General features: G+C 36.7%; 1 protein-coding gene across 18 annotated transcripts in view; it reads left to right on the top strand.

Moving 5' to 3' along the window:
- Positions 1 to 1,058: 1,058 nt before the first annotated feature.
- DLG1 (discs large MAGUK scaffold protein 1) overlaps positions 1,059 to 23,600 on the top strand; it is a 282,135-nt gene continuing 259,593 nt past the window's right edge. For 7 of the 18 annotated variants that reach the window (XM_069475188.1, XM_069475185.1, XM_069475186.1 and 4 more), the window contains exons 1-4: positions 1,059 to 1,517; positions 1,983 to 2,032; positions 2,707 to 2,838; positions 16,111 to 16,277. In XM_069475188.1, coding sequence (XP_069331289.1) covers positions 2,014 to 2,032; positions 2,707 to 2,838; positions 16,111 to 16,277 — 318 coding nt within the window. In that variant the 5' untranslated portion in view covers positions 1,059 to 1,517; positions 1,983 to 2,013. Of the gene's footprint in view, positions 1,651 to 1,982; positions 2,033 to 2,706; positions 2,839 to 16,110; positions 16,278 to 23,600 lie in introns of all 18 variants that reach the window. The other 11 variants (XM_069475177.1, XM_069475179.1, XM_069475173.1 and 8 more) reach the window with 2 other exon arrangements.

Genomic DNA, 23,600 nt, shown 5'->3' with positions numbered 1-23,600 from the left:
TTCCGGATTCTCCTTCTAAGACCAGATGGTTCAGCCTGGGAGTTTCTCTGGAGGCCGGTTGTTCTGCTCGCTCAGAGGTGCACTGGAAACTTAAACCAGCGGAGCTGGAGAGGGCGGCTCAGCTTGGGAGGAGGTGTCTACAGGTGAGTTCTTAAAGGGACCGCCAGAGTTTGGGTAATACCTGAGATAATACCTGGGCAGGGACGCAGGCTCGGCGAAAATGAATGAATGAATGAGCCACTGAATGAATGAACCTTATCTCTCCACCCTTAAATGCACTAGTACTTGTAATTAATCACTTAAACTTAAAAATCCTCTACTAAAACCCTCAAACTCTTACCAAATTAGCCACTGTCCCTACTAACATGCCCTACTTTAATGACCCCTCCCCAAACCTTTTACAGAAGGGCGAACAGTAACTTTTAAAAAATCAGTACAAAGTGGAAGGCGCCGTAGAGATGGCACCCCCTAGCCCCGCCCAAACGCCTCCGTTTCCCCCACCCAAGTCCCGCCCTCCCCGCCCCCTAATACTGGAGGCGCAGTTGGCTGCTCAAGTCGGCTTTTCGCGGTTGGGGGTCACCCCTGGACGCGCCAGGCTCTCTCTCCTGCCTTAGAGTTGGAAACAGCACGTGTTCAGTGAGGTTAAGCGGTCTCTCGGAATGTGTGTCTTGGATCTAGTGTAGGTGAGATCACGTCTCTCTTCGGACACTCCGACCCTTCCTGGCCCGGCGCGCTACTAGCTCAGAACGGCCGGACACACCGGTGGGCTAGGAGGGGTAAAGGCGGGCTCTTCCAGGGCCACCCTAGACCACCTGTAGAGTCTCTGTGTTAATTCCTTTGTCCTCAGAGCCACTTAGGTGGCCGCCCTGTTAAACAAGGAGTTTCACTGAGGATGCTCTCCGGTCCCCCTTTCAGTTCGCCGGCCCTCTCCAGACCCCACTCCCCCTTCCAACCTAAAGGTAGCAGCGCTGAGAGCCAGAGGCTCGGCGCGAGCCGCCTCCTCACTTGCCATTGGTTGAGAGCGCCAGGAAAGCGGTCACGTGGGGGCGCGGCAGTCCAGCTCCGGGGCCGCCATCTTGGCGGAAAGTTTGGGGGGAGAGCGATTGGGGGCGCGGAAGGAGGCGAGGTTCCGGGGGTGGGGCGGCTAGTAGGCGAGAGGGCGAGCGGGCTCGCGGGCTGCTGCGAGTGAGGAGGCGGCGCAGCCGAGGAGGAAGAGGCTTCGGGGGTGCGGCCGCCAAGGGGAGCTCCTCCCCCGTCCCTTCACCCCTTCGCTCAGCTCCTCGAGCACCGGGCGGGGCGGGGGTACGTGGAGCGGGGCCGCGCGGGGGAGCTGCTCCGACTGGGGTCCGGAGCGCACCCCAGCTCCGAGCGGCCCTCTCGCAGGAACTTTGTGGCAGCGCCGCAGGTGTGGGGGCCCGCGGAGGTGTGCATGTGGGGCGCGAGGGCGTCGTGGAGAGCGGCCGCTGCCCCGTTCGGCCCCCGCTGGAGTAGCCCGGAGGAAGCCAACACGGAGAGAGGCAAGCGAGGGGAGGGGGCCCGAGGAGGGCGGGTGGCCCGCCCAGGTGGTCCGTTCTCAGCGCTCTGTGGCCGCTGCTGGTTCCAGGGCCAAGGGTCGGAGCGCCTCTTCACCCACCCCGCCCCCAGTAGCAGGTGGGGAGTATGGATACTTGTTCCGGGGAAGAGACTGCCCCAAGTCTAGGCATTTAGTGCCCTTTGGGGACACGGGAAAGCTTTCGAGGAGAATTTGGAAGCAGGCTCTGTCTGCTCTTAATTTGCAGGCTACCCACCCCTAGGAAAAACATTTTTACATTGACGGACACTATTGGGTTTTGAGGCACTTGCTTTCACTTGGGAAAACTTTGTAAGGTGGGCTTTTCAAATAGAGATGGGAGTTTTTCTGTTTCAATAGGGGGATTGCTAGTTTTTCTACGATTCTATTCTTTTGTTTAGTTCTTTCTCTTTTCTGTTCTATGTTTTTAAAGGTGTTTGCCCTCTTCCTGATTCTGGAGAAAAATGCCGGTCCGGAAGCAAGGTGAGGATTTGCTTCGGAACTCCTTGAGGATGTCACTTGCTATTCCATATGTCAGTTTTGTAATTGGTGTTTTAAAAATGTTTGTAACTTTGATGAGACAGCATGATCCCTAGCTTTATTGCTTAGGAAATCTAAGCCTCACATCATTTCAGAAGATGGAAACACCTAAATGTTTGTTAAACTTTCTTTCTTGACATCTCGCTAGTGATTAGTGAGGCAATTAAATCACTCCCCCCATGTTTTTAAAAAACTCTGAATTGGTGTTTTAGTATTCGTCATTCTTACTAAACACAATTTTGTGAGCAACTGTGGGATATTAACTAGTATTTTGAAAGACTTAAAATTTGGATTATAATGACAAATTGTAGATGATCTGCTTTTGCATATCAGGTAATCTGAAAATGAATTACTAATACGTTGATCTTTTACCCTGGCACATTACCAGTGCACATTGATTACAAACTGTTCACCTTCACTCCATTTTCTACTGTGATGTATGTTTAAAAGTTTTTTTGATCATTCTGGGGAATAGGTGTGCATGAACATGGTGACATTGGTTGACCTGGAGGATTTGGGGAAGTGTTTACATGTCTTACAGAATTATTTGCACTAGCATGTAATATATTTTTTTTGGTAAATATATAATTTTAATCAGGCTGTTCTTTTCTTCTCAGATACCCAGAGAGCGTTGCTTCTTTTGGAGGAATATCGTTCGAAACTAAGCCAAACTGAAGACAGACAACTCAGAAGTTCCATAGAACGGGTTATTAACATATTTCAGAGCAACCTCTTTCAGGCTTTAATAGGTGGGAATTAAAACTTTGTGACCATTATCTGTCAGCTCTGCTTACTACTTTTCTCAATTCAATTATTTTAAATGAGAATGATGTACTTGATTCTGTATGTGGTATTCAGTAACTTGAGCATCTTCAGCGAGTTGTGTGTTTCTCATAGGCCAATATCTTTTCCAAAAATATCTAGTAACCAAAAGGCTTCCAGTATGATTATTTAGTGATCTTTGCGAACAGTGTTTCACATCCTAGAACTATTAAAAGATGGAGAAGTTGCAGAAATGTTTCAGGACCCAAAGGATAATGTTTGAATTACTGTTAGTTCGTTTCTGTATTTGACTTGTATTTTTCTGAAGTTCTTGAAGATGATTGAAGGGTCCTGCAATGTTTAAGAACATTGATTCCCTTAATATAGACCTCTGCTTAACTTGGCATTCATGGATTAAAAATTTTAGTCCTGGAAATGATCTTAGACATGATCTAGTCTAATAACCTTATTAAACAGACAAGAAGATTAAAACAGTTTTATTCTTAACCGTAACTTAAAGTTTAGGTGGTACATTGTTGGAAAGGAGAACTGGACAATTCAAGAATCCTGAATTCTATTCCTGACAATCCCATTAATTGAATGATATTACACAAGTTGTTTAACCTTTTCTAGGCCACTGCATTAGCTGTAGAATGTAGGCAGTGGAATGGAACAGTGGGCTTTAAGCTTTTTTTTTTTTTAAGTAGCTAGATCCTTTTCTAAAACAACATCTTATATTTTGTATATAATCACTGGTATATAAAACAAGGTGACCTGTCTCTGGCCCTTTTCTCCAGGTACCTCAAGAGTTTGCAAACCACTGAACTAGAAAATTTGTCCCTTCCAGTTCTGAGAATGAAAATTTTTTATTAGTCATCAACTATATACCATTTTAAAATGAGATATATACTTAATTGCATTATATCTATTTGCTAAGGAGCTTCCAAGCAGATATACCCTTATGTCTGTCTATTGGTAGAGTAATTGTTGGTGTGATTTGAGTACTACCTTCAAGTCAGTGTATCCTGTCAAATTATTGATAAATTGATGCTCCCCACTAAATTTGTTTTAGAATTAAAGATTTTTAGGAAGATCACCTGATATACCTGAACAATTTCTAAAAATTTATTTTATAGAATTTTAAAAACATACATAAGAATAGAGAGCACAGTATAATGAACTGCCTTATACCTTTCACCCATTTTCAAAAATTATTGACATTTTGCTATTTTTATTAGCATTGATGGACGTTTTCTACATTGGAATTTCTAAGTTGTGAGATTTAAGGTCCAAATGGATGGTCAAATTGGATTCCTCTGAAAAAACAGCAAAAAAGGAAGGAAAGATGATTTTTTAATTATTTGTCTTTCTAAATCAATGTTAAATCTAGTAATTTTTTATTTAGTAGGGTCACTGTTTAGGAAAAAATACAGCATGACTTGTGTGTCCTCATTTACATAAATACATAGGCATAGACTGCAGTGTTTATGTGCAGGCTATAACTTAAGTAAATGGTTAGTGAAGTAATTAAACAGAATATACACTTATATTTCTCTCTAGATTGGAGATAGATTTGCTATGTTAGGAGGCATTTTTGACATACTCTACCTTGCTTGTTTTGAATGTATTTATCTGTTCCTATGCATGATTAAATTTTGATAGGGTTAGCTTTCCAGTTACTAAGTTTATATTTGTGAATATTATTTCTCCTGTATAATTTCATTGGTTGTGAATTTACTTTGATGTTTAGATTGCCTGACATTTTAATGTTTTATAGGATTTGGTATCAGATTTTGGTGTAAGAAAAGTAACAGATTTTAGGAGTTTTGAAATACATACACTTAATAGAGGTTTTTGTGTGTTTCCATACTATAATTGCATTAATTGTTGATACTACTGAATTAATAAATGTGTTTTCTTGTGCTTGCAGTAATTGGGTTAATTTATTAACTTATTACTTAGTCTGAAAATGTTTTGGCCAATAAGATTTTCCTTTTGCTTTACACCTCTGCCATGGTTTTTGAAACAATGTCATAATATACTTGAAGCCCAAATTGCTCTAAGCTAAAGTAGTTCATTATGTTCATAGTATGCACTGAAAAATCCTCAATTAATTGTTTTTTCCTTCAGTAAGTGGCATTCTGTATTCTGAGCTGGTATCTGTGGACCATTGGATTAAAGGAGACTTGGATCTTGACTACCTGAGTTGTTCGAAAGTCATTTGGTGGTTAGGCTTTTCACTTCCCTAGTTTGGAAATCATTTACTTAGGCTATAGTGAATTATCTAGTTTTTTGCCTTGGGTGCTCTGTATCTTTGGATTTACAATCTACATTGGTTATTTATTTACTGATTCTTTGAACTGGTAGTTTGTATTGACTTTTCACGCATTTTTTAAAAAGTTTGTTTATGGTCTCTAGGGGTTTTGGTGATATAGAAATACGGATTTTTTCCCCCACCCTATGTAGCTGATATATAGACTAGATTCCCTGTACCTTCAGATTATTCAGAGAGACAAGCATGTACTTACTACATCTGTTTTAACATAACCAATTTTTAAACATTTTAACATTTCCAAATTTGGGAAGTATTTTATAACTGGTGTATGTCATTTTTTTAATTGACAGTGTTTTTGCATTCTTAGTGGCACATGAAATAATGGTATATTTTATAATTCATAATATTCTCAATTTTAATGAAATATAGAAAGTATTGTTCTAGCTCTGATGCTTGGTAGTATCCTTGAAGGATGGCTTGAAGATTTAAAAATTACTGAAAGCAGAAAAGTTTTATTAACTTCTGAGTTTTAGCTAAGTTGTTTCTTTAAGGACTGAATATTTAAAGTTGTAGCTTAAAAAAAATCCATGAGCTGCACATTTATTTAAAATTTATTCTAATCTAGTGATTATGTTTATATAAATGGGAGATAATGTCTGCCTAATTTCACCCCTGATTTAGGTGAGAGCAATTTGAAAACTTAATATATTTGATTTTGTATTCCCATGTTCTGTACTTAGGTTTAAAAGTTTTGTGAGTGACGTAGAATGGATATGGTTTGATTATAATCAGTGTCCAAATGTTCAGGTCCATAGTGGTTTTGGATCATTCTTAATTCTAAGGTATCTGGGATCTGAGGTGATTCTGGTAGTCTTTAGAGATTTTCCAGACCCCTGCAGTTATTTCTTAGGGAGTCGGAGAACTCATCTGCTTTCCTTGTGCACAGGAGAAAAATCTAGGCTCAAGATCAGGCTGGTTTTAGAGACTTGAGTAAGTTGAGTCATGTGATTTGTATAGTTTGTCTGCAATAAATAGCAAGCTTATTTTAATGCAGTGTTTTATTTTAGTTCTGCAGATATTTCAGAGTGAAAATGGATAATGTAATAACACTGTCCATTTATGAGTTTTTTAGTTCCTTGTTCATTTGTTGCTACTCAGTTTTCTAGCCCTTATAAACAGTACAGGATATTACCATGTCCTTATTAGTAGATACTAGGTTTCAAAAAGTATGACTCCTTTACTATCTCAACCATTTTTAAATGTTAAGTATATTGTATTGCTGTGAAACAGATCTTCAGAATGTTTTCATCTTGCAAAACTGAAACTCTATATCCTTTAAATAACTACTCCCCTTTCCTTCCACTCCCCAGCCCCTGGTAGCCACCATTCTATTTTCTTTTCTTTTCTTTTTATTTCAGCTTATTATGGGGGTACAAAAGTTCAGGTTATATGTATTGCCCATGCTCCCCCCATCCCCCCGAGTCTGAGCTTCAAGCATGTCCGTTCCCCAGACAGTGCACATCGCACTCGTCGTGTACCATTCTATTTTCTATTTCAATCAATTTGACTACATTAGCTACCTCCTTTTTAAGTGTATGGAAAAGATAATATTGGCTAATATTTATTGAGCACTTTCTATGTGCTAATACAAGTGTCTTATTTAGTCATCGTAATTCTATGAGGTATATATTCACCTGTCTGAGGTGATACTACCATTTTATAGGTTAGAAAACCAAGGAACCGAAAAATGACCAACCTTGCCCTTGGCCTCATATACTAAACTGTGGCACCAGAAATTGAACTCAACTAATCTTGAATCTAGAGCTTCTTTTTACCCTCAGCTATTAGGATGTTCTTTATCATTTTTTTCAGAGTTGACTATTTTAATGTGATAAAGAACACTAGTAAGAATATTTAAGACAGATGTTGATCTACAAAGTTAGTCTTTTTAAAAAAAAACCATTATTGTTGTGAAGGAGAGTGTTTATAATGATGGAATTTACACATTTGAAAAGTGTATTTACTTAAGTAATCAAGGTTTGAGAACTTCCACCTATAGTAGTAAGATATCAATATTTCTTAGATTTCTTTTGCTTTATTTTGGTCCCACTGATGTTACATTTTAGCCTATCACTGACTTCTTGTGTGTGTGTATGTATATGTGTATGTGCGTGTGTAACTTTGAAGGCTGGGTTTGAGCAAGGAAAACGTAACAGGATGTGGATCAGACTGTTGGCTAAAAGTTTATGGAATTGGAGAATTTTATTAACTCTTTACTTGGTGGTTTTGGTTTAATTAGATTGAGTTGTTTATTTGCCAGTAGTTTTACTTACTGCTCTGAAGCCGTGTTTTGATTACGTTGAATCTAGCTGAATTCTCTTTAGAACCTTGGAATCATAGATCTGTAAAAGCATCTGTAAATATTTCTTCCAAGCCATTTCATCTACGTAGGGTCAAATTTTTCCTTAGCACAGGATCCAGTCTAGGACCAGGTATTAACATTTAGTTGTCATGTCTCTTTACTCTCCTTTAATCTGGGCACAATTCCACAACTTTTCTTTGCCTTTTATGACACTGACATTTTTGAAGAACACAGTTCCCCATCACTTTTATTTTTTTACATAATGTTTCTCATTTGGATTTGTCTGATGTTTACTTGTGATTAGATTCAGGTTATGTATTCCTGGCTCAGGGTTCTACACGTCTGGAGGTATACGATTTCATCTGCCCTTCATTGATGATGTTATTATAATTTTTGGTTTTTTTGGCGATGTTAGTTTTGATCACCCAATTAGGTGTTGTCTGAATTATCAACTCTATTTTTTTTCATCCTCCCTAGTAATTCTTTATGAATTGTCAACTCTATAGTCACAGTTTTTTTCCTCTTGCATCTTAATATAAGCAATATGTGGGGAAGACACTTTAACACCATGTACATACCCTGCTCTTTAGCAAAATTTCCACCTATACTTAGCATCCATTTATGATTCTTGCCTGAACCAGTTTCTACTATGGTTGAAAAATCAGTTTTCTAGCAGCAACACTCCATACTTGGCATTTTGTTGTAATCAAGAGCCTTCTTTTGTCTGTCTGTGTGTCTATCATGAACTTGCAGATTTCTGTTTCTCTTGGTGGTTTGTCATTTATTACCATCTTTAATGATTTTTGTGCTCAGATTGTCTTGGATTTAGCCAGTGTAGGCCTTCTTAAGCTTGCTGTTATGTCCTTATGACATGTCCCATCATTTCTTAGAACACTTTCTTAATTTTGGGCCTAACAAAGATGTTCCAGGTTCATCTTGTACCTGTCCTGCCCCAGCCATTTCTAGGATCAGCTATTTCTCTGAGAAGCTCTAGTTCCTTTTAATACACACCTTGTTTTAAGGAATACACGTGTGAGTGCTGTGTGGCTGTTAGTTAAATAGTATTTACAGTGTTAAAATAATTTATTTTTGCTTACTGATTGACTTGACATCTTTCCTGTTTCTAGTGTATGAAACAAATTGTATGTAATACTTTCTAATTTTATAGGATATTTTTTTCTGTTTAGGGGATCAAAATGAATTTTTTTTTCTTTTTTGAGGCAGGGTTTCGCTTGTCGCGCAGGCCAGAGTGCAGTGGCATGTTCATAGCTCACCGCAGGCGCAAACTCTTGGGCTCGGGTGATCTTTCTGCCTCAGCCTCCCATAGTGCTAGGATTACATGCCAGGCTCAGCCCAAAATGGATTTTTAAACGTACATTGGTTTAGAAGAAAGCAGATTATCTGTGCTTAAGTAGATTTGACTAGTGTATATTTTAGTGTTAAAAAATATGCTTGTTTTAGTCAGTGAACTGATGGAATTTTTTCCCTCTGAAATGGTGGGGTTATAGTTCAGTGTTCCACAGCTTTCTAGTTGCCATCCTTGTAACCCTCCAGAATGAAATTTATTATAAAAATAATGCATTTTCCATATAAAACATTAAGATTATATTATTATATATAAAATATCATAAACAAGAAAATTCTCACACCAAAGATAACCTCCTACTTCATTCATGGCGTGAATGTCCTTCTAGAATGTTATTTTGTGTATACACACAATTTCATTTTGCAAAATAAACTTTCTACTCAAGTAAAACAATTGTTTGCTACATAAGAATTGATACTTAAATCAGCATGTAAGGTGAAAAATCACATCTGGTTAAAATTATCCTTGAGAGTCCTTCAGGAATTTAATGTCACTGTCTCTTTTTAACTACAGCACCGTTGTTTTTTCCTCTGGTGGAAAGGAATCATTGTTTCTGCAGTTGAGCACTAGATGAAGTTGCTGGTTTAAGTGACCTTTTATACTAAAAACAAATAACCATAAAATTACACTCAGCACAGTGAGATATAATAAGATGTTCACATTATGACAGGCCAAAACTAACTAAACACATTATGAGAGGCTAAACTAACTAAAACTAAACATGGCTAAAATTGACTAAACACATTATGAAAGGATAAACTAAACGTGAAAACTACCACTACCTGAAGGAGCTCTCTTCTCCCTTTTGATTTTTTATTTGAGACATTTACTTATTGGATACACTGACAGGCACCAGGCAACATTGCCTTTTTTGTGGGCATGGGAGTGGGGGTACTACAGTTCAGTTTGTGTAAATGTATACAGTGTGACTTCTTTGTACTGTACATACTATCCCAAAACACTTATCCATAGATGTATTTCCATAGCAATAGATTTGTACCCTTTTAAATGAGTGTTTACTTTACATAGGTTTCCTGTAGTTTTATTAATGGTTTCTTGGAAACATTTAGGTTTGTATTTTTCTGAATTATAAACACTGCATTTGTATATGTGTTTTTCTTTCACATTCTTTATTATATCTTTAGGACAAACTCCTAGAAATGAATTACTTGGTCAAAGGGGGTGTGCATTTTAAGGCTTTTGATGTAATTTGTTAAATATTCTTAGGAATATTATGTCAATTTAATTTTTTAGGCAATATGTGGAAGAATGACTAATTCACCATACCGTAACAGTACAGAATATTATTCATCCTTTTAATATTTTCTGCTCTGATATGTAGAATATACCTTTAGTCATTTTGATGTTTTATTGTACATTTCTTTGATTAAAGAAATAACCAAAGATGTAAGAAAGTCCTTTGATTATTTTAATTTCTTTTGTCAATTACATGTTCATGTCATTTGCTCCCCCTCCTCCCTTTTTCCTTTTGCTTAGAGGTTTAAAATCTGCATTAGGCATTTCAGTTGTCTGCCATGTAAGTTGCAGATAACTTTCCTTGTTTGTCATTTGTTTCTAAACTTGGATTTAAAAAAAAAATTTATATAAGGTTAGATTTATCTATATTTTTCTTTGTGCTTTCTGCCCTTGGTATCATGCTTGGAAAGGCTATCCCCAATATTATAATCCCAAAGGTTATCATAATTTGTCTCCAAGATTATAAAGACATTTACTTATGTTCAAGTTCTTTTAGGACTTCTTTTTTTTTTAACATTTTAATTTTTAATACATCTGGAAATTATCTTGATGTAAAGTATAAAATCTAATTTTTAATATAAATTTATTGTTATCCTTTATACATTTTTGTTTTGTTTTGAAATGGAGTCTCGCTCTGTCATCCAGGTTAGAGTGCGGTGGTGTCATCATAGCTCACTGCAACCTCAAAGTCCTGGGCACAAGCGATTCTTCTGTCTCAGCCTCCAGAATAGCTGGGACTACAGGCACACGCCATCACACCCGGCTAATTTTTCTATTTTTTGTAGAGATGGGATCTCGATCTTGCTCAGGCTGGTCTTGAACTCCTATCCTCAAGAAATCCTCCTGCTTCTGCCTCCCAGAGTGCAAGGATTACAGGCGTGAGCCACTGTGCCAGTCCAGTCCTTTTCTGTGGCCCCCAACCCCTGGGCCATGGACCAGTACTTGTTAGGGCCCCGTGGAAAAATTGCCTTCCATGAAACCAGTCCTTGGTGCCAAAAAGCTTGGGGACCACTGCTTTACATTATATATTTTTAAAAATTAATAGACTTATCTTTTTCAGCAGTTTAAGGTTTACAGAAAAATTGAGTGGAAAGTACAGTTTCCGTATCCTCACCCCTTCTCCTATTATTAACATCTTCCATTAGTGTGGTATATTTGTTACAATTGATAAGCCAATATTAATACATTGTTATTAAATAAAGTCCATAGTTTACATTAGGATTTGCTCTTTGTGTTGTACATTGACAAATCTGACATACAAAGTTGTTTTCACATGTGTTCACCATTGCAGAATCATACAGAATAGTTTCACTGCCCTAAAAATCCAATGGGCTCTACCTTTTCAGCCCCCTTGGTCTCCCCCACTCCTCTGCCTAGTGAACTCTTGGAAACCACTGATCCGTTTACTGTATCTATAGTTTTCGTTTTCCAGAATGTCATATGGCTGGAATCATAAGTGTGTAGCCTTTTGAGATTGGCTTTTTTTTTACTCAGCAATGTGTATTTAAGGTTCCTCCATGCTTTTTCATGGCTCCATAGGTCATATCTTTTTGTTGCTGAATTGTATTCTGTTGTGTGGATGTACCAAGGTTTATGTGCTCACCTGTTAAAAGAGTATCTTGGTTGCTTCCAGATTTTATCAGTTATGAATAAAGCTGGTATAAACGTTTGTGTGCAGGTTTTTGTGTTGACTTAAGTTTTCAACTCATTTGGGTAAATTGCTGGGTGATGTGGTATGATTATGTTTAGTTTTTAAGAAACTGCAAAAACGGTCTTCCAAAGCGGCTGTACCATTTTACATTCCTGTGAGCAATATGTTTCTCTATGTCCTTGTCAGCATTTGATGTGGTCAGTGCTTTGGATTTTAGCCATTTAAGTAAGTATGTAGTGGGGTATCTTGTTATTTTAACTTGGAATTCTCTAATGACATTTGATGTTGAGCATCTTTTCATATGCTCATTTGCTCATATGCTGTCTACTTCGGTGAGGTGTCTGTCCATATCTTTTGCCCATTTCTATTGGATTATTTATTTTCTTATTGAGTCTTAAGACTTTTTTGTTGTATGCTTTAGATATCAGTTTTTTTTTATCAGATATGTGTTTTTACATATATTTTCTCCCTGTCTGTGGCTTGTCTTTCATTTTCTTTTTTCCCCATCAAATTAAATATGAGTTTCTCATAGATTAGAAATATCACTTATGTTAAGTTGTTACATATCCTTAGGTTTGTATTTAGACTTTCTACTCTGATCCTGAATTATTATTGCCTTATTTCTTTAGTTTGAGAAATGTTTCGTGGTTTGTGAGTTTCTCTGTTTAGGATGATGCAAGTTGTCACCAACAGCTAGAAAATTTCTTTGCCTATTTGAAAATTCCCTTCTTCCCATGCCTCACCCCCCTTTGAGGGTATTTCTGGAATTCTATACTTCCCTTTAATTCCCATGGTTTGCAAACTTTAAATTCCAGAAAGAAAATATTAATAACAAAGGCAATGAAAGCTTTTTACTTAAAAGAAAATACTACATTTGGAGACTTCTGAAATATGTGATCTTAGAGATTTCCAAAGATTTTTTTTTTTAATAGATAGAAATTCTGTTCTGTTCCATTGGACTTAACTGCTTGTCTTTAAGTTTAGTTTTTGAGAGTTTCTTAGTGCACATGTTGGAGCTTTTTGTGGCCTTACAATTTAGATCTTTGTTCAGGAACTGCACTTGTGGGGATCCGGTTTAGTCCAAAACAGAAAAAGCACTTGTAGACTATAAATGGTAAATGAGGAATATACTGTGATAAGACTGATCCAGTAGGTTTCAACGTAAGTAATATTTTCAGTTGTGAGTCAACTAAAATGTAGTTTTTTCCTAATACATATTTTAGCATTCCTGCATTCTTGTTTTCTCGTTTTGCTTGCTTTAGTGCATCATTATCTTCAAAGGAAATAATTTTTTTTTCAGGGTAGTAAATAAAAATGTAATCAGTCATTTTAATTATATATCTGGGTGAGCTCTCTGGATCTTCAGATGAATATGGATTCTTATCAAATGGCAATCCTTTTGACTACCATGTACACTCCCACTTTCTTTACATTTTCATAGTAAAGATTTAAGTTTAGAGTTGAATGCAAGTTAAATACTTCCATAGGTTTATTGAAGAACTCTATCATTTTATACTGGATAGTAAATTTGGAAGTTCCTGATAAACAGTATTGAGGGGTGTGACTTTTGAAGCATTTGCTGTTTTGCTATAGTTGCATTTTGTTTTTCATAGTATATATATAAAATTATGAGTAGCCATTATTATTGACATTAAGTATTGAAACACATATGAAATGACTTATACAAACCAAAATTGAGAAAGAAATTTTCATTGTCTATCAAAGAAATTTAATTTTCAAATTTTTGTACCCATGTGTAATTAGAGAAATTTAAAATAAATATATGCTTAAGCTTCTGTAGCACCTTAAGCTACAGCCATCACATTTTTAAAAAAACTTACCTTTTCAGATTTTTTAATTGGAAAACCTGAGGTGTTATATAATTTCCCCCCCAATTTTCTCCATCTCCCAAAGACATTATTGTTGTGTCATATCTCACTTTTTAATGCTTTTATTCCTCTTCCAGAACTTGTTCACTCCATTAGTAATCATTGAATATCTAAAGTGTTAAACTTATTAATTATTTTTACAAAGTTGTTCTTTTGCAAATAACATGGATTGTTAGGTTTTGGGCTGTTAAATGGATCTTTAGGAATTGTGAGAGATTGGTATGATACTAGGATTTCCCATGTTTGTTGTTTTGTCTTCCATTTGACTTCTATTTAGGTAGTAGCTTCTGTTTTACCTAGACTAGGTACCTTATAGAACTCAAGGTTATAATCCCCAGTTTACAAAGATATGAAGACAAAGTGGAAAGTATTATTTTGAATCCTAGAATGTCATTTTGTAGAAATACTTGTCATAATGATAATTAACCCTTTTTTGGCTAACTCTTTATATAAGCTATGATAAGTGGTGTAATTCTCTTCTGACCATATAAAATGTGTATTAACTGTGAAGCCCAAGGACTCCTGATAACATGGAAAATACAAAATACAGATAATTTAGACTCAAAAGAAAAGCTCAGTCTGTATATACATTTTTTCCATAGGGTGCCCTTTTTGATCACATGTTCCTTTGAAAAATCTTAACTGACATAACTGAAGGAATTGTAATTGGGAATCAGTTTCTGAAGAAGTGTTATTATGCTGTTTATCACTATAGTCTTGAAGCATCCGAAAGATGAAGAAATGTATAAGCTATGGAATGTTTAGAATGTCAAGATGGAATATTGGTCAGGATTAAAGATGATGTATACAATATGTATTTTTTAGGGAAAGTGATAATTGTGACATACTATCATATCAAAGACTTCACACTGCACATGTATTACCAGAAATATTTCAGTACTTTTGTATATGGTTTTAGTTAGCCAGGTTTGGTAATTAATCTCTTTTTAAGTTGGAGATTATCTGGTAATATGTTACCATGACCTCAGTAAGAAATGAAAATATCTCTAAATAGCTAAATAGATATTATAAAACCCATATATTAAATCCCATGCACTTTACTCATTTAAGATCTCCTCTAGACTCCCACTCAGCTTATTTTTTGATTGTGATAAAATTTGCCATTTTGACTATCTTTATATGCGCAGTTCACTCGCATTAAGTGCACTCACATTGTTGTGCAGTCATCGTCACTCTCCATCTCCAGAACTTTTTCATCATCCCAAACTGAAATTCTACCCATTAAGCAATAATTCCCCATTCCTTCCTTCCCCCAGCCCCTAGTGACCACTCTTCTACTCTGTCTTTATGAATTTGACTATTCTAGGTGCTTTGTATAAGTGGAATTATACAGTATTTGTCTTCTTGGGCCTGGCTTATTTCATTTATCATAATGTCTTCAAGGTTTAGTCATCCATGTTGTAGAATATATCAAAATTTCATTCCTTTTTTTAAGGTTAAATAATAATCCATGTATTTATGTACCACATTTTGTTTAAAGGAGACACTAATGCATTCAAAATAATGGGGAACAAGAAGTGTAAGTTATTCTGTCCAAATGTTATTCACGATTATTGTGAATGATTCTACATAGGATAATGCCTACTTTTACTGTTTAATAATGATTTCTCTTCCCTTGAAAAAAAGTCAATCCAAAATAATACCAGTAGGTGAATAAAGAACTAAGAGTGGTGAATCTAAGCATTATATAACTGCTACTCAGAAGCTCTGAATAAACTAGTGTTAATATCCTAAATTCATATCATTCCAGCTGATAGCAAATTATCCTGTGCTATTATAAGTAAATTTATGGTACCTTTTGTTTTATCATGACTTTGTTTCTAAAATAATATAAAATATTTAACTTCCTGCTTTTATGTATTCAGACTGGACGCTATCTAAAAGCCCTTCTAGTTCTTTGATTTTATTTTAACTTCGTTTTCTTTTTTTTTGATATTTTGTTTTGGTTAGAAGAGCAGTTAAAACCACTTTGAAGGGGTTTGCATTCCTGGTCTGGATATTGGTGGTAAAGATATAGAACATCAGTAATAACTCATGTCTACAGAATTCACAATAATGATATTAACTGTCATCTATTAGGAGCCTAGGCACTTAATATATTATGCTCACTCCTTGTAACAATTCACTGTGATAAGAGGCAAGTTACCAGAGGTTAAATAATTTGTCTATATGCGTAGTTAATTAGTGTTGGAGTTGGAATTTGAATCCAGCACTGACTTGGAAATGTAAAAAGCCTATGAATTTTAAACTGTGCCCTGTAAATTCTGATATGATTGTGACATAATGATATGAGCAAATATTCACTATTTACATTATAAGATTGACATATTTTACTAGAGTAAAAATTTTGCTTTTGAGTTATGTTGTTGTAGCATTACATAGTTTACTTAGAAAATAAAAATACTTTTGAATTTTTCTTTTCCTTTCTTTACCTCTAGATATTCAAGAATTTTATGAAGTGACCTTACTGGATAATCCAAAATGTATAGATCGTTCAAAGCAATCTGAACCAATTCAGTCTGTGAATACTTGGGAAATTTCCAGCCTTCCAAGCAGTACTGTGACTTCAGAAACACTGCCAAGCAGCCTTAGCCCTAGTGTAGAGGTAAGATAAAAAATTTTTTCTGAAGATGTTTTTCAGGGGTCACTTTATTTGGGCTACTAAGTTTTTTCATTTTATTAAAATGGTATTTTATGCCTGTAATCCTGGCACTTTGGGAGGCTGAGGTGGGAGGATCATTTGAGGCTAGGAGTCTAAGCACATAGCAGGACCCCATCTCTAATGGGTGTGGTGGTGCACGCCATTAGTCCAGCTACTCAGGAGGCTGAGGTAGGAGGATTGCTCAAGCATAGGAGTTAATGGAGTGAGACCCTGTCTCAAAAAACAAAAAAGGATATTTTGTGAAAAATATAATTTATAAAGGACTAAAGAGAATGGGGTTAAAAATATTTTTGAAAACAAAAGCTTAGAATCTCCGTCACTCATGTCTGAAAATGTTGTGAATGGTTTGAGGTTTGAAATACTTGTTTTAGACTACTAAAAAGTACTTTGCCTGGTAGTCATCAGTGAGGCTCCATGTATGTGATAATTAAAAAGGAAATTGTATTTTGAAAAAATAATTTTGCCCTGGTATTCTTTCCTAGAAATAGAATATAATTTTGTGGTTCTGGGTTGTTTAGTTACCCATTTGTCCCAAGTATTCTCTATTTATTCACTTGAAAGATTGTGTTAAAACTAACTAGAGACTGATCAGTAAACCTGAAGGTCAATATTGTATTCTACATTTTTCTGTAGTTAAAACTGTCTATCTCTTTGAGTATATATAACTTTCTTAGTAATATTCTTTTTTGTTGTGCTATACTGTTGCCAGTAGAGTTGGATATGGTATAACAGATATGAAGTATTCTGTAATGAGGATTCTGCCTGAGAAACATTAATCATTTGAAAATGGTTGTCTGTCTGCATTTGACTTTAGTCCCTTCTTGTTAGTATTAGTGCTTGAAAAACTGACTCACCTTCTCTTTGGTGAGTTATAAATCAGGGAAAAGTGGTGATGGGCAGCAACTAGATAGCACTTTGGTAATGAAGCAGAAAGTTTCTCAGTTACCTCTTTTATATTAAATAACATAAAACTATAGAATTTTAGAGCAGGAGGAATCAAAGCACATCTGATCTCTCCTCTTCATTTTAAAAACGAGGAAACTGAGATCCAGAAGAAAATGATTTGGCCTAGCTTATTGAATTAGTTTGGGCAAGTCTACCTTTGGATTTCCAACCTCTTAACACCCAATTCACAGTGCTGTTTATTAATCCTGGTATTACCTTATATGTTTCTCTTTGATTAGAGAGTCTAGTGTTTATTATGTATGTGCCCTTATTTTCTTTACTCTTATTTTTTTTTATCACTTTCTCTAGGAAAATTTCCATTTTCATCCTTTTCTTTAGTTGATATATCACTTGCTCTTATGATAGTTCATTTCCGTGGTCTTTTTCAAATGTCTATAATTACTGCCATGGTTCGAATGTGTGTCCCCTCTAAAATTCAGGTGTTGCCAATGTGATGTTAAGAGGTGGGGCCTTTAAGAGGTGATTAGGCCCTGAGAGCTTCTTCCTTAATGAGATTAAGGCCCATATAAAAGAGGCTTCATGCAGTTTATCATTTTAGCTTTCCCTTCTGCCGTGTGAGGATACGTAGTTTGATTCCATATTTTGGCTACTGTGAATAGTGCTACAAATAAACATGGGAGTGCAGATACCTTTTCTATATATTGATTTCCTTTCTTTTGCATGTATGTATATCCAATAGTGGAATTGCTGTTTTTAGTTTTTTAAGGAACCTTCATACTGTTCTCCATAGTGGCTGTACTAATTTAAATTCCTACCAATGGCGTGGGAGGGTTCCCCTTTTTCCGCATCCTTGCCAGCATTCATTATTGCTTTTTTGATAAAAGCCATTTTAACTGGGGTGAAAAGATATCTTGTTACAGTTTTGATTTGCATTTCTCTGATTATTAGTGATGTTGAGCATTTTTTCATGTACCTGTTGACCATTTGTATGTCTTCTTTTGAGAAATGTTCTATTCAGATTTTTTTCGAAATTTTTAATCAGATTACTTATTTAATTGCTATTGAGTTGTATGAGCTCCTTATACATTCTGGTTATCAATCCCTTGTCAGATGGGTAGTTTGCAAATATTTTAACTCCCATTCTGTGGGTTGTCTCTTCACTTTGTTGATTATTTCCTTGGTGATACAGAAGCTTTTTAGCTTGTTATAATCCCATTTGTCTATTTTTGCTTTGGTTGCCTATGCTTTTAAGGTCTTACACAAAAAAATCTTTGCCCAGACCAATGTCCTGGAGCATTTCCCCAAAGTTTTCTTCTAGTATTTTCATAGTTTCAGATATTAGATTTAAGTCTTCAATTCGTTTTCATTTGATTTTTGTGTGAGAGATAGGGGTCTATTTTCATTCTTCTGCATGTGGTTATCCAGTTTTCCCAGCACCATTTATTGAAGAGACTGTCCTTTCCCCAGTGAATGTTCTTGGCGCCTTTGCTGAAGATGAGTTGGCTGTAACTGTGTGGATTTATATCTGGATTCTCCATTTTGTTTCGTTGGTCTGTGTGTCTGTTTTTCTGTCAGTACCATGCTGATTTGGCTACTATAGCTTTGTAGTAAATTTTGAAGTCAGGTAGTATTATGCCTTCAGCTTTGTTCTTTTTGCTCAAGATTGCTTTGGCTATTTGGGGTCTTTTGTGGCTCCATATACATTTTGGGATTTTTTTTTTTTTTTTTTTTCCTCATTTCAGTGAAGAATGTCATTGGGTTTTTTTGGTTTGTTTTTTTTTTTTTTTTTTTGAGACAGAGTCTTGCTCTTTTGCCCTGGCTAGAGTGCCATGGCGTCAGCCTAGCTCACGGCAACCTCAAACTTCAGTGATCCTCCTGCCTCAGCCTCCCAAGTAGCTGGGACTACAGGTGTGCCACCATGCCCGGCTAATTTTTTTTTCCCTATCTGGCTAATTTTTTTTATTTGTAGTAGAGACGTGATCTCACTCTTGCTCAGGCTGGTGTCATTGGTATTTTCATAGGGATTACGTTGAATCTGTAAATTGCTTTGGGAAGTATTGTCATTTTAACAATATTAATTCTTCTCATCCATGACCATGGAATATCTTTCTATTTTTTTGTATCCTCCTCAATTCCTTTCATCAGTGTTTTATAGTTTTTAATATAGATCTTTTACTTTTATAGTTAAATTGATTCAGGTATTTTATATTCTTTGTAGCTGTTATAAATGAGATTGCTTTCTTGATTTCTTTTTCAGGTTGTTTGTTGTTAGAGTATATAAATGCTACTAATTTTTGTGTGTTGATTTTGTATTCTGCTTTCGGAAATACTCTTGTTTTTAGTTATGCCTGTTATTTACGGGCCCCCTTTTCAGCCCTTCAGAGTTCATCTTAGGGATAAGGGAATTATCTGATCGAGTGGTGTTGGGAGATACCTTCTTTCTTTTTCTCTTTGACCATGCTTTAAAATAATCCATCTGCTTTAAAACTGTAGAGTTTTATGGAGTAGTAGAGTTAAAAGTATATATTCAGTCTACCAGGTATGATCTGAAGTCCTCTAAACATTGATTTAAAAATTTTATTGAAGTACTGTATAATATTCATATATAAGGGTGCACAAATTATAAATGAATAACTTGATGAATTACTACATTGTGAATACACCAGGTCAAGAAAAAGAACATAGAATGACTGCTAATGTGTTCTGGAATTAGATAGTGATGATGGTTGCACAACTCTATGAATATACCAAAAACCACTGAGTTGTACACTTCAAAATTTTATGAACTTTATGGTATGTTCATTGCATCTCAGTTAAAAAAAAGAAATATGCCAGGACTCTAGAAGTCTCTCTGGTATCCTTCCTATTCACTTTCTACTCCCTCCTCCTCAAAGGACCATCCTGATTTCTGATATCACAGATTAGTTTTGTCTCCTTTTGAATCGTACATAAACAGAATCATACAGTATATACTCTCTTGTGTCTAGCTTATTTTTCCCTTATCATTGTGTCTGTTTGCCTGCCTGCCTGCCTGCCTGCCTGCTTTCCTTCCTTTCCTTCTCTTTCCCTTCCCCATCCCATTCCCTTCCTATTCCCTTTCCCTTTCTTTTCCCTTCCATTCCCTTCCCATTCCTTTTCTCTTCCCTTCCCTGTCCCCTTCCCGTTCCTTTTCCCTCCCCTCTTCTCCCCTCCCTTCCCCTCCCCTTCCCGTCTTGCTCTGTTGCCTTGTCTGAGATGCAGAGGCATGATCATAGCTCACTGTAGCCTCGAACTCCAGGGCTCAAGTGATTCTCCCACCTCAAGCCTCTCAAGTCACTGGGATTACAGGTGTGAGCCACCACGCCTGGCTATTTGTGCATTTCGTCTATGTAGTTGAAGTTTTTTCAGCAATAAATTAATAAATTATCTGGTATATTAGAAAGTGATAAGTGATATGGAAGGAAAAAAGAACAGATGAAGGGGGCTTAGGAATGCCAGGTTGGGGTGGGATACTTTGCAATTTTTAAATAGGCCTCAGTGAGAAGGTGATATTTGTGTAGAGTGGAAGTTGCTGTGGCTATCTGGAGGGTTAGCCAGTGCAAAGACTCTAAGGCAGGAGTGAAGCTGAAATGTATGAGAAACTGTAAAATGGCCAGTATGGCAAGAGCAGAGTGAGTATAAGGGAGTAAGTGTGAGAGATGAGTTCAGTGGGTAAGGCAGTAGCAGATAAGTTGACACCATAGCAGAGTTTTTCAGCAGAAGAGTGACATTATTTGACTTAACCTTTGAAAGAATCACTTGGGCTATTACGTTGAAAATACACTGAAAGGTAGAAGCAGGAGACTTATTAGAAGGCTATTTCAATAATCCAGTTAAGGATGTATATTGGCTTGATCCAAAAGAAATTAAGACAAAATGGTAATAATGGAGGTGCTTAGTGGCTGAATTATGGATATTCTGAATGTAGAGCATGAGGATTTGAGGACAGACTGGAAACAGGTTATGAGAACACGATTGAGTCAAAGATCACTACAAAAGAGTCAAGGATCACTACAAGGCCACTTCCTGATGGAAGCCTTCCTTTACCTCTTAGATTAAGTCAGAGCCTCTGTTATAGCACTTTGTACCACTGCTTGATAATGTTCATCATGGTTGTAATTAAATACTTAAGTGTATATTATTTTGTGTGTATTTTGGTCTGTACTAGACTGTAAGTTTCCTGAGATTAGGAACTGTCTGTCTTACTCGCTGAAATATATGTAGTACTTGCAATAGTTGTTCAGTAAATATTTTTCAAATGAAATGAGAGCTGTGATTCTTTCTATATTGTAATTAAGTAATAGGCTAAAGGCGATTGTGTTTTTTCTAACTTATAAAAAATTTTAAAGATAGAGTAAAATTGAAAAAGTAGTGCAATAAATACCCATATAGATTCGGTAATTGCTGATATTTTGTCATATTTACTTTTCCTGTATGTATGTAGTTTTTTGGGACTATTTGAAAATCACTTGCAGACATCATGTGCTTAAACTATTAAAACTTCACACATCTCCTGAGAGTAAGAATAGTCAGATATTCTCCAATGTAACCTTAGTACCATTATCACACCTATGAAAATTAACAATAATTTAATTTTCTCTGCAATCCATATTCAAAATTGTCCCCAGTCTATTTTGTAAAAGTTAAAAAAAAAATCAGGAGGTGGCCAAGATTCACATACTGCATTTGATTGTTAGGTGTCTGTTTTTATCTGGGTTCTCCTCAAATCAAAACCTGAGGTGGGGGGGCTTATGTGCTTTATTATGTTATTTAGAGAGTTCATTCCCAGAAAGCAGAAGTGAAGGACAGGTGAATAAGCTAAAAAGAAGGAAAAACTAGTACAAGCATGCTTCCTGCCACTAAGTATGAGATCGCTGGATCCTAGGTATTACTTCCCTGAGAAGTCATATGGGAGGTCTGTCTGGAAAGTATCCAGCCATGTAATATGAAAACTAGAGACATTTATTGAAGAAGATACAAGATAGTAGAAACATTGTACACAAGACAATGACACATCAGTCCCCTTCAAAGTAGGCACCCCGGGACCTCACATGGTTCTCCTAGCATCTCTTCCACTGTGCAAAATCCTTTGTTGGAATCACCATCAGCTGCCTTGTCATATTTTCCTGAATCTCATTGATGTCTGAAATCTCTTCCCTTTCAAAGGTGATTTTAGTTTTGGGAAAAGGCAGAAGTCGCAGGGCACCAAATCTGGGCTATAGAGGGGCTGAGTCACCTGGGTAATTTGCTGTTTCACCAAAAAACTCTGCACAAGGTGTGATGCATGGGTGGCGCATTGTCATGATGAAGCTGCGAATCACCAGTTGCCTATAGGTGCAGCGATTTTTGTCACGTTGCATCTCTTAACTGACAACATTGAGGGTAGTACTCCTTATTAATTATTTGGCCTGGGGGAGCATACTCGTGGTGGACAACACCTTCCCAATCAAAAAACACAGTTAAGAATGGTCTTGATCTTGCTGAGACTTTGCTGCACCTTTTTGGGGCATGGAGAATCAGGTGACTTCCATTGGGATTCCTGGGCTTTTGTTTCTGGATCATAGCCGTGGACCCACAATTCATCTCTGGTTCTGACCTTCTTGAGGAAATCTTGTTCATTGGTAGCAGTTTGAAGCAAGTCATTAGCAAATGCAGCACAATGATCCTTCTGCTCTGGTAGCAGAACCGCAGAACGCATTTTGCCATGACACGTTTTATCCCAAGATCCTGCATCAAAATGTCAGACACAGTAGTTTTGGAATCCCCAGATCAGCTTTTTGTTCTCGCAGTGTTAGTCGCTGATCTTTGTTGATTGCAGCCCAAACATATCCGACTTTTCAGGTGTTCTGCTTGTTGCAGGCCTTCTAGAATGTGGATCACTGTCAACAGATTGTTGACTATCTTTGAAGTGTTTGTGCCACACTTTTATTTATGCTGCAGTGATTGCATCGTCCCTAAAAGCTTTCTGAATCATCTGAATAGTTTTCCAGGAGGAATGTCAACTTTATGCAAAATTTTATGCAGATTCATTGTTCTACTCACTCGGTCATTTTGAATGCAATGGCCACTCAGTACACATGCTCACTTAATGGCATCTAGCGCCCCACTGACTAGTACAGTTAAGTCATCATTGTTCACACATGTGCATTACAGTCCGCTTTCCTTGGCTGCCAAGTTATATCAATGTCCTGCAAACTGTTCTCATTATAGTAACAATGGCTGGATACTTTCTGAACAGACCTCGTATACTGCATCTTAGGACTCTGTCCAAGGAAAGAAAGGGAAAGAATTTATCTACTACTTCTAGTAGGCAACAATTCCCCCATACTTCAGGGTTGTGGA

Source organism: Eulemur rufifrons, chromosome 7 (assembly GCF_041146395.1).
Source record: "Eulemur rufifrons isolate Redbay chromosome 7, OSU_ERuf_1, whole genome shotgun sequence".
NCBI classification, from domain to species: Eukaryota; Metazoa; Chordata; class Mammalia; order Primates; family Lemuridae; genus Eulemur; species Eulemur rufifrons.
This window is presented reverse-complemented; position numbering and strand designations above follow the sequence as displayed.